Source organism: Tenebrio molitor, chromosome X, assembly GCF_963966145.1.
Source record: "Tenebrio molitor chromosome X, icTenMoli1.1, whole genome shotgun sequence".
In the NCBI taxonomy this organism is placed as follows: Eukaryota; Metazoa; Arthropoda; class Insecta; order Coleoptera; family Tenebrionidae; genus Tenebrio; species Tenebrio molitor.
In genome coordinates this window covers 2,688,683-2,701,089 of record NC_091055.1, presented here as the reverse complement: position 1 = coordinate 2,701,089, position 12,407 = coordinate 2,688,683, and the positions used below count along the sequence as shown (strand labels likewise).

At 38.1% G+C, this 12,407-nt stretch overlaps 1 protein-coding gene across 1 annotated transcript in view; it reads right to left on the bottom strand.

Annotated features, from left to right (window-relative positions):
* The window catches only part of LOC138139896 (E3 ubiquitin-protein ligase PDZRN3-like), a 47,694-nt gene extending 40,353 nt beyond the window's left edge, over nt 1-7,341 (bottom strand). The window contains exon 1 of the mRNA XM_069060475.1: nt 7,125-7,341. Within this exon, the coding sequence (XP_068916576.1) occupies nt 7,125-7,145 (21 nt within the window). The 5' untranslated portion in view covers nt 7,146-7,341. The remainder of the gene's footprint in view (nt 1-7,124) is intronic.
* Nucleotides 7,342-12,407: the final 5,066 nt, after the last annotated feature.

Genomic DNA, 12,407 nt, shown 5'->3' with positions numbered 1-12,407 from the left:
CTCTAACTAGGCCAACTTGATTATTCTAATTGACAAAACTTTTTTTAAACTTCAAAGCTAAATAAATATCTCAAAATCTTTTTTACACAGATAACACACTCTTTCACAATCTGTCATGTACAGTATCATTTAAAATTCTGCCGTGGGGGTGGCTGGGAGCATAGTAACGACATGACTAAACTATACACGTCTCCTTCTGGACAAATCCACGTCCCAGAATTTGAAATTTGTAACGTGTGCACTATTCAGAGACAGCCTCTGAGCATGGGAAAAATGTTAAAAAAATTCTATCACGTGATTTTTTTAAAGATATGGAGGCTATAAAATCTAAAATTGTTATTAGGTACATATTAACCAATTCTTAATATTTCGACAACTTTTATAGTGAAAGACATATTTAAAATGATGTTCAACAATAATTTTTATTAAAATCAATAAATTGTAAGTATTATGAAGTTTTATTTTTCATGTTTTGCACAAAAATCATAAAACTGACCTGGCAACCAAGCTATTAATTAGGTAAGTAACTGCATTTTGTTTCCTACCTATGAATTTACTTTGACTTGTTTATTTTAGGTGACAATTTTTTAAAACATTTTTCTAGTACTCTGGGAGTGTCCCTGAATCGTCTGGTATAGCGTTGTTTCATCATTTTTAAGCACCCTGTATATTCGAATTTTTCGCGCGGAGACCCGGTATAATAAACCAGTGCCCCTAGGCAATTTCCAAAAGCAAAACTTTCGCCAAATTCGTTTAGGCACATTGAATTGCCGCGATTGCCAATAAAGTAAACAATATTGCACTCCTGTCATATTCTCTACTCTGCCAACTTTTATGTTCCGCCAAACCTTCACAGACAGCAATTAGTGTTATTTATCTAAGTGCGGTAAAAATTTCGTGCACGAGCGATAAATTAAAAAATTCCTATTAAATAACTTTATTCATCAAATATTTAAAGTATTGAAACAGTTGTTATTCCCGACCCATTCCTGTTACAGATTGCACAAATGCATAGGCGTTGCGTTCCCCCTACCGAACGACCACTCGATTGAAAAAAGCGATAACTATTATTTAATTAAAAACTATCTGGTCCGCATCGGATTTTAAAATTATTAAACATAAAAGCGCCTCTCCCAAAGCGACATAAACTCGATTTCAAACAAATTGGTTTCAATTCGAAATTTATACGAATTGGCTCTGTTTCAATTTAAACGTTTTCTGGTGCGATCTCGTGCCCATTGAAATTATCGCTACAAGATCGTTCCTCGGCAAGTGCCGCAATTATCTCATGATCGTATCTCTATTTATATTTTTGCATAATTAAAATTACATTTACACTCCAGTGCCCCGACGGGAGAGGTTACAAGGCCATTAGAGAACCACGCCAGACGACTCTCCAACTCCCATTTCCGTTACCCGAATTTCGCATAGGAGAGGATCACCGCAACGTATTAGCCGTTACGATGGTTTTTACTCGACTCAAATATATTGCAAAATTATCGGCAACGGTGTTACCACCACCACCACCACCGATCGAAAGGACGAAGCGGAAACTCCATTTCCCAAGAAATCTGCTTTAAATAACGAAACGCTACTTTTTTGTAGCGAGACGGTGGATTTAATGGGAGATCTTATCTCACTCTTGAGGTGTCACCAAGTACCTCTGAAACAGATAGCTAACATAACCGATGCATGAATGCATAATGCACGCCCCAAGATTAAAATCTACAAAGCGAAAATCGTGCCACATCCACTATAAAAGGAACTTCTAATCCCCAGGCGTGTCTTTAAAGCGCTGAATTGCCACGGTTAGTTACCACAACACTATCAGGTATCTAATGGGGAAATTAGATAATTAATTCGACCACCAAAACCAATTAGCCGCAACATCTATTGCATCCCGAAAGACTACGATGTATTTTTTAACATGATTAAACCCGCGGTCCAGGGGCGACTCGTCAAACTAAAATCTGATAGCTGATATCGAAACCTGCAAGTGTAAACACTGCCGTCCCTCATTATACATAATTATATTAGTAGTAATTGGACGGCCTAAGTGATATGAAACTTTTACGAGAGAACCTCGCTCTCAGTCGAATACAACAACATAAATGGACAAGTAAAAAGTTAGAGAGGGGACAATCAAAGCAACAAGAAACAATAACACAAAAAACCACATCACAGGGCTAATGCCTGTTAATGTAATAATACTAAATAAAAGCATCCTTTGTTGTAATGAAGTCTTTTTATTTCAATACGGGAGTCGATGTTATTCTGACTTGAAAGCAAAAATAAATGACCACACTTGTGTGCGTCTGGATTTGTCCATAATTGATGGAAAAATTCGGAGAACATGGCATCAACAGGTAACAGAATTCGTGGAAATTCTCACCGACCAGGTGGTGTGGAAACAATGTGGAAAAAAATTCGTAGAACAAATTAAAAAATGGAAACACGAACGCGATATTGACAGTGTTATGTGGATGTTATTATTATTCATATTTGATGCCTAAAAAAAAGAGTATAAAACAGTAGTAGCGTTTAATTGTTTATGTGAGGAAATGTGTGAGAACAGACGTGAGAGTTGAGGGAAGGCGTCGGAATGGAATTAATCTAGGACCGATGGTGGTGGAATCGGTGTATTGTAATTGGGGAAGATATGAAAATTTGATTGGTAAAAATGAAAAGAAAGGTAAATAGAAGCAAGTTTAAGTGGGAATAAATCAGAGGACGGGATTTAATAATAAGCATGTTGAAGCGCGGCATTCCCGTTTCAACAGAGCACGTTCACCCAATCTTGAAACAATAAACAACTGAAACTACCGTCTTGATCAAACATAACATTACCTATTGTGTAAAATAATATCAACAGAATAAAGTGCAATTTTACAACGTTTATTCCATCGGATCTCTGGTCGTAAAGTTGTCCGAAAAGTTGTAAAGGAAGGATAGTGGGGCATCTTACCTGAGTAGTTTTTGAACAATGCCAGGTAATGAATAAATAAACAGGTCAAAATGGCGGGGCAAGGTTAAACAACTTACCGGTGGAACGTTTTTAATTATTCTCGAATCTGTGTAAAACGGTAAACAAAACTGGAGGTAGAATAATTCTTTTAAGTGGAATTCGTTAAGAAGCGGCAAAATGTTGATAAGGCTCGATATAAAATGATGATTAAGTAATGAGAGTGGGGAAATCAGAGAGGGCGAGAATAAAACAGCGACACTAATTGAGCCGTAAAAATTTCCATAGCTCTATCCTAAAAAAGGTAATACCATCAACACCTATGATTACCATTTTTATTTTTATATCCGAGTCGACACCTTATTACACGGAATTTTGACGTTTATGGGTTGGCGCAGCACTAATTTAACGATCGCTCCTACTTGGTTTAATTATTTTTGAAAATTGGAATCGACGAGTCGCCGGCGAAACGAGACGTTTTCGATGATTAAAACCCCATTACAGCATATAGTTGTGGGGTGGACCGGGTAGTATATTAATTTGCGAGCTTTCAGTGGCAGGAAAGTTTAACGAGACAGCAACTTGGAATTTTCGACGGTAAATGGAGTAAAAATCGAGCCGGCCTTAGTGTGTCTATTAAAAATTAAGCGAGCGCTGCGGAATATTAAATGAAACAAATATTGAAATTCGCCGGCGAACAATAAGGATAAACAAAAAAGACGACTGAAAGACAGGAACCGCAAGTAAGCGAGCGAATCAAGTCAGGAAGTTAGAGATGCATAAACTTGTCATCTTTAATCCGCATTCAAGTAATCAAAAGCATTCCGTGACATTTCACTCCGGGGATCCACCTGAATTTCCCACTCGAAGGGGGAATCGAATGGAGGCCGACTAAAGTTTATTTGTTTGAAATCCTCCCGCAAATCCTCGTCTCAATACTAGATCCCGAGTTCTGTATTTTTAACGATATCGACTGACAGTTTTGCCAAACTAGTACCACTAAAACGCCGCCAACAGGCCCGATCTTGCTTAATTAAAACTGTCGAATCCTGCATTGCTCCACTACAAAAGCTTTAAACAAAAACTCCCGCTGTAATTAATCTTTGGGCCAAGATTAAATCAATCATAAGTTTTAATCTCGACTTGTAGAAACGGTGAAGGCGTACATTTATTTCTTTGTCCGCAAAAATACTCCCTCCCAAATTAATTTTGCCGCAAATTGACAAACCAAATGAGTTAGATAACTCCCTTTTATAAATTAAATGACATACCAGATGAGCCTCTCTAAAAACCAACACCAATTAAATTTTCTGATAATTCTAAATAATCCACCACCACAATAAAACAAACAGTTTTACACAGTTTTCTTTTAATTAGGAGCGCATTTTTTCCGCTGATCTTTCGTTCAAAATATTCCGACAGAATTCCCGATTCGTATCTTTGGTATGTTTTACAGATTTCAAGACTCCTGATCAATTTCCAAGCTCGTGAACGATTAAATTAATTTCACTTGATTCGAATATTTTTCTTTAAATGCGAATTCAGATACTTATCAATACGCAGTCTGACCAACTGCTTTGAAACTTGAAGGAATCAGTTATTTTGTAGAAACCTGGGCCTTCAGATCAACTTACAATCAACGCAGGTTGACCAACCTGTTTCAGTTGAACTGGATTTGGACACAAATTGCGAACCTTTTTGGACAGTTCCAAAACTGAACCTATTTATGACAGTTAACGTTAAGAACAAAATTAAGGAAAAAATAAAAACGAAAGGAACAACACAGGGGGAGACACGGTATCGCGACCGCATTTATTTATCATTACGGGTATTTACATCAAGTAATAATACATACTTCCTTTGAAAGCACTCTAAAAACATTGAAGTCTTAGCGGCCACCCATCCAACCACTGTCTGCGCCCGACGTTGCTCAAAGATATCAAGAGGAATGCTTGCTTCATAATGTTATGTAAATTTATAAAAGCAAGTTATACTTCCGAACACTTTGAATGTATGAAGTTTTTTACTCTATTCGCGAGATTGCAGTTGGTTGAGTTTACAACTTACAGTTGAGTTAGGTATTTGAAAAGATGCAGTTGGTGAAGTTCTACGAGTGTGCAAAAAATCAAATCTCTAGTGTAACAGATAACGAAAATATTAAGCTGTGTTCATCTTACACGACACGCTGTAGATGTATGACACATGATAGAAAAAAGCCAACAAAGACGCACATGAAAAACAAAAGGCAGTGTCTGGTTAAATGTCATTTCATTGCTGTCATTAAATATACTCAATTTTCACAAAAATGGTTTTTTGATAATGTGGTGCAAATTACTGACCAGCCTTATATCGGGTGTGCATTTAAATTTATCCTCAAAGTTGGCGTTGAAGAGTCGATTGTGAACGCACCACTGCACAGTGAAAACACAACCCAAAAAGTGCGGTTAGATTTAAGCAGCTGATCCGTGACCTGTAATCCGTGGTGCGTTCACAATCGACTATTCAACGCCTAGATTGAGGATAAATAATTTAAATGAACACCCGATACATATTTAGTTAATCAAGAGAACAAATAAAAAGTAAATTAAAAGAAGATAGTAAAGACGATAAGCTTTATCTTCACCAACAAAACTATTATTGACGAAATGAAATCGCCAAAATTAACAATATTTAATGTGAAATTAATAGGTATTCTAAAGAAAGTAAAATTCTTTGAGTGCCACAAAAGTCATCATGTCGAATCAGCCTAAAAAGATAATTACGACGGAAAAAATTTGATCAGTTTCAAAATAATTTTTCAAAAATTTTCTAGCTTTCCATCCACATTTTTCTTCAATTCAAATCAGTCTCAATAATGAAATTATGTTGTACTAAGAAAAAAATTACAGTCTTACAATTGCTTTGACCAACATTATTAACTTCAGGTCGTAAAATAAGTCGTAAAATATTTTCAAGAAAATTCATACATAAGGCTGTTTATTTTTTGAGTTGATTACCTTTAATCTATTATTAATACATATTCAATGTTTCCCCTAGTAAACTCGGCATGAAAATCGTCACCTTACATCTGAAAAGTGAAGCAATTTGATTGAAAAATTAGTTAATTCGATTTTGTTTTTTTTTTTTAATTTGTATACATAGATACATATTTTCAATTTTATTTTACCTTGTCCTTCAATTTACGTCAGTTTTTTGACGTAATAATCTGAACAGAATGAAACAAGAGAATATAAACAAAATACAAGTAAACTCTACATAATGAGACAAGTCTAATTCAAATCAGTCACAACAATACTGTGAAGAAAATAAATAACCTTAGGGTTATGTTACCTTTAGAACAAGATTTTGCACCAGGTGGCGAAACGTAAACACATTTCCAAGAAAATGTTAGTTGCCAAGTTACTCGTCTTTGTTTCTAATCTTTTCATTGTATGTGAAATTTCCTTGCAAATAGTAAGCAGTTGAAAACACGAGTTAATCAAGGACAATACTAAATGTAAAATGTTGGTATTAGAAAGGTGAGATGCAACAATAAACAAGAAAATTACGGAAAATGTATTCCTGCCAAAAACGACAAATTAATTTTGCATTCGTCAAAGTGAATAATTAACATAAAAATGCAAATTTCATTAGTTCATCGACTGGATAAAAGAGCTTTTGTTTTATTTCTAAAACTGGCGTATGGTGGGTAGTTCAAGAAATATGTAAAATATGTATAATAAATTAAAATGATAAAAGAATTTAAAAGAATTATGAGAATATAATTAATGGGACAACATCAAGCAGTAAGTAGAGATGGTGCGGAAAAAAATCAGACAACACTTTAGGAACTTCAAAAAAGCAGCAAGAACGTCCATAAATTTGAGAAATGTGTTTATTAAGGTGTAGCTCGCCGAAAACAGAGGCAGCGAGTAAAAACGTAGATAACGGCGACAAGTTGGCGAAAGTTTTACTTTTGGCCAAACACCTGCAGAGGCGAGGCGCAATAAAAGCTCGTCCACGGCAAACGGGCGCACGTTTCGTTTTGGACTTGGTTCGCTTTTAATTTTGGATTTTTGCAGAAAAGCCGTACGTGCGGAACGGCGTGTTGCGCGTTGGTCGGCAGCATCGTGCGAAAAGTCGTCGACGAGTGTCGCGTCGGCGGACAACGAGGCACACTTACCTTGAGGATGATAAAATCCATGTATGCATGCAGATGGGTTCAATTGCGAGCGCAAGTCGATCGCATGGGAGCGAGAGCGAGCACCGAGACAGCCCAAACAGCGTGCGAACGTGTACTGGAGGCGGGCGAGAAGAACGAGCGCATTGCGAGGACGGGGGCGACCGAGCGGCTGCAGCCTCACTGGCGGAGGCACCGATTCTGACTGAGCAACCGACGGCTGCGGTTGCGACTCCGTGCTGTACTTGTGCTGCAGCGTGCACCCTCGGCGCCCCCGCGCCCCACCTGGGTCCTCGTCGGAAATACGCGTTCATTATCTTATATTGTTGATAGCCGTGCCAAGGTTCAGGGGCTGCCCGGTCGCGGGCCGCAACTTCTTTCTGCATTCCGGATGCCGCGACGCGCGCTTCGCACAATCGCGGACTTCTTCGGGCTCGACCTACGAACCAATTAACGGACACAATGGATCAACACCGATCAACATATCAACACACACAATTTCCAACGTTCGACACCGGGACCACCGGCGCAAGGCGGACGACAATAACTCAGACCCTTCACTTCCGAAACCGAAATCAACAACACTTCGATGAGCCAACGGACTAAAACAATGGAGCTCCAATTTAAACAACACACACCAATCGACTGACAAATGTTGAAAATTTACTTCATCATCTTCGTACACTTTCCCAACAACTATCGATTGATTCTTTGTCACAACAGCTTCAACCAAAATTGACAACTCCTGTGCTGGTCTTGCGTTCGCATCACTAGATTCGTTCAGAAAGTATAGTCCTACAGAAACTGTAGTGGAATTCGGCTTTGGTTGTAAATTTAACAACAACAACCGAAGAATAAGATTTTATTATCAAGTAATAAATGTTGTCATGAATACAACTACCACTACCTGTAACATCCCTGCCTGAAGCTAACATTGCGAACCCCAGACTGACAACCCTCATTAGCATTTGTCAGTAGGATTATTGCTGCAGCATCAAATTCTATTTTTCAAGTGACAAACATAAATTTACAACCAAAGTCGAATTCCACTAGAGTTTCTGTAGGACTATACCAGCGGAAGCTTGATCTAACGCCTGTGTTTTCTACCAGTACAATAATTATGTACTTCTTCAAATATTGTGAAAGATGCCGAAGAGCTTAGCACAACGTGGAAGACTTAGAAGGGCAACTGACCATGAAAAGCAAAAGGATATTAAAGATAAAACACTCGTTACGCGTGGTCTGTAAAAAGTATAACAAAGACACCCTGATTAAATTTGTCTTTGCATTTTTTTACTCATCAAGCACCCCATCACTGCACCCAAACTTTCTTCACTGTTTTCACCATTTGCGATTCTAACCCCCATAAAATATACTTTATTGTAGTTTCAATTTGGTTGTAGGTCGTAAAATTTTATTGGATATTATGAGCAATTAACGGGCACAATGGTTGGGTTTGAAAAGATTGGGAAGCGGCGCGTGCCGTTTGCCGTACAATGCAAATATACCAAATGTACAATACAACCCTGCTTAAAATATTACCTGCTAGTGGTAAACTAGGATTTATAAGCCCCGCAAGATCTTTAACTTAAAGTACCATAAAATTTTACGACCTACAACCAAATTGAAACTACAGTACTATGTACTACTTGGACTGATAATACTGTAGAATGCTGTCTACAATCGCTTTAGGACCCGATTTCAAGTCATGGTCGCAAATAGGTAGTGCGGCGCAAATATGTGGCTATCTTTGTTCTACACATTTATTACCAATATGCGCCATCTTTCTCTCTTGCGCCGTTACCATGACAACAAGTGCGACCGGCACAAGTCAAATTGAAATCGGCCTCTTAGTCCAGTCCATGATGTCATACTGGCTAGTCCACGTTTTCATCACTCGGTGAATTTAATTTGCCACAGGGTAGCAGTGTACGTTTTTTGACTGAGTTTTTGACAATTTATACAAACAGTAACAACTAATTTTATTGGAGAGTGAACAAGATTTGATATTTTGTTTAAAAACTTTAGTAATTGGCTAATTGTTCACTTTAGCTACTTCTGGAATTTTCGCGTTTTTTCTGATCTTAGGGCGTCCTCCTACATCGTTTCCCACTATTCAAACCTTGTGCAAATGCCTTTTTTTCTCTCTTGTTGTGTTTCAAGGTCGCGTCAAGGTCGCGCCAATGTCTTAGTATAACTAAAGGGTAAGGAAAATTCATTTGCACAAGGCCAGAAAAAAGGGGAAAATTCCAGAAGTAGCTAAAGTGAACAATGACCAGTAATTGCTTCAAATGTGAAATTTTTTGAACTTTTGAAGTGATCTTGAATTTAACAAAAGCTTGCTTAGACGTGTTGTGGTGATGGTGACGTCATTATATCCTTGGCATATTGTGATTTTCCAAATTCAATTGAGTTGCTCCGGGTCGGCTCCGGGAGGTTCCGGGTCGACTCCGGGCCGATTCCAGGCCAGCTCCGGGTGGATTATTATTATGTATGTATGTATGTATTAATTAATTCGCCATATTTATTATTTATTTCTTAATTTGCAGAAAACACAAAATGAATACACAAAAAATTCGATTTTTAGACCAGGTTAAGCCATCTTTTTCAAAATATTTGTTGGATGAAATTTACTTTAAATTGTCTTCAAATGTTTGCTTTCTTCTGCTCCTACAAGAACTTACAACATATTTATAGAAGAAATGAAAAAAATTCCTCGCCGTCAGCAACCTCTTTAGTTACTCTAGGTACTCTTCTACCAATACCAACGTGTGATCCGCAGTTATCTGCTGATCAATCACTATCAAGTAAATTAACCTCCCGTGTTGTCAAAACGGTAATTGTTCACTTTAACTACTTCTGGAATTTTCGGGTTTTTTCTGGCTAGACAGCCTCAGGGCGTCCTCCTACATCGTTTTCCACCACTCAAACCTTGTGCAAATGAATTTTCCTTCCTCTTTAGTTATACTAAGACATTGGCGCAACCTTGAGGCGACCTTGAAACACAACAAGAGAGAAAAAAAGGCATTTGCACAAGGTTTTAATGGTGGGAAACGATCTAGGAGGACGCCCTGAAGCTCTCTAGCCAGAAAAAACGCGAAAATTCCAGAAGTAGTTAAAGTGAACAATTACCGTCAGAACAATTTCCAATAACATTCTGGTACATATTTTTTTAATTCCTATTTCAATTTTTTTGTTTCTTTATTGTTTAACAAATATTATTACAGTTTAGTATTAGATTTTTCCTGTTCTTGCTTAATTTTAAGTTTTAATCAAACGCTACTTATTAACCGGAAATCATAAAGTAAGTACAATTAGTAGGTATAGATTTTTTTTGGAATGGAAAAAACATTGGGAATCTCAATATAAAGTCTGGGAAAACAAAAAAAAATGTCAATTCTAAACTCCAAAAGCTGTACCCGATAAGTTTTAAAATGACACCGACGGTTTCGTAAATGTTTTAAATTTGTTCATTTTGAAAATTTTGAATCTGAATAGAGCGGGTAACTAGTTAAAAGAAAAGTTAAAACAATATTTTAACTGTCTTACAAGGTACAAATATATTAAATTCCAGATTTGTTTTTATTTGGGGAAAGTGGAACAGGACAGGGTAGTTAAGGTTTAATGAAGAATAAAACACAAGTTTTTAAAGATCAAGAATCTGACTCATTTATTAAATGGTGACATTTTATAAAAATAAAGAATATTTAATACTTAATATATCGAGAAAATGTAAAAATAAAAAAAATGTTCCTACCAATCTTCGATCTTGCCCCACCACTCCCACCAGTGGGGTAAGAAATCATATGCACCCTTCATTTGACTCAAGAGAAAGACCATTGCATTTTCACTTTCAGATGTATTAGCTGCCTTTTTTGCTTTTCTATTTTCATTTTATTTGTGTGTTTTTGTTTCGTCCTCTTCTGACTCTCGTATCTCCCTTGGTCTTCTGAACACTCGTTTCTTCCCGTTTCGAGTGGAAATCAATTGTTTTGGATTAATTGATGCAAGATGGTTCTTCTACTGATTTACGTAAACAATCAGGCTTACGAATTGATACCTCACTTTGCCTACGCGACTCTTCCCAAACTCGAATAGAAATATCTACAAAACATGCTTTTACCATATACCATTTCTGGTTCTACCGCAATGAACGTCCTCTTGTACTGATGGTACTTCCGTAAAACTGCAGGGGCGATAAATCTAACGTACGCAATCAATTGTGATCGGTACGTTTGAAGAGCATAGTATTGTGTGTCCTACCCCCCACCCTCCACAATTCTAAACGATCAATTCTGGTCCTGGTAGGTAGAAGTGCAACTTAAAGCAAACACTTCTCTTTAACGAGCCGATTTGATTTTTTTGCATTTAGCTCTTGGGGGTGACGTTGAAATCCAGTCGAACAAAAGACGTTCTTGTATTTTGAAGTCGCGGTCGAGAAAGATGTCGAGTTTTGCGGGGTGGCCGGAACACGATAAAGGTGGGAGCTGAAGATGTCTTTGGCGGCGAGCAATCGCGACAAGACGCAAGATATTTGTCGTCCGGAGAAATCTATAAGCGGGAGCGGGTGGCGAATCGCTTATCGGTGAGGACTCTATTGATGGATGATCGATATTGTAAGGCGGTTGTGGTAAGGCGGACGGGTGTTGCTGATGAGATGATAATGCGTGTGCCCCGGTGACGCATTGGAGATCGTCTGCACGTTGTGGGCAAGGTCGGCCATTACCATGCTTCATTGGAAGTGGCGTGCAAGCGAATATCTCGTAAGCATTTGGGCGAGCGATGGGTTGGAGCGTCCGCGGGGACAACTTGGGGCTCCCATTCTGTTGCCGATTACACAATAGTGTTTAATAAAGTGTGTGATATATGTAGCGTGAACCGTCACAAGCGACAGAGGCGTCGGTCACCGCGCTAAGTACGGCCCGCTGAACAAATCGACGCTCGACAAACTGGCGCCCCACTTTATTATCGGAATTATATGAAAATTATACTTCTCATTACATCTATTTGCAAAACAATCTAATTGAGGCCTGAATTATTCCGGCCAATCTAAACGCATTAATCACTCCAGAAGAAACCACCATTAACGACACCCTTGCCGTGCCCAATCAATACCAACGCCCATATACTAATTAATACCGTCACCATCTGCACACCAACACCCATTACGCAAACCTTATTAACAACAAATTCGTGCAATCTACGGTACACTCTAAATTTCCCGCTCCTTTTAGCCTCCGATCCCCGACGCATGATTAAATTTGGCACAGAAAACGCTCGACAAAC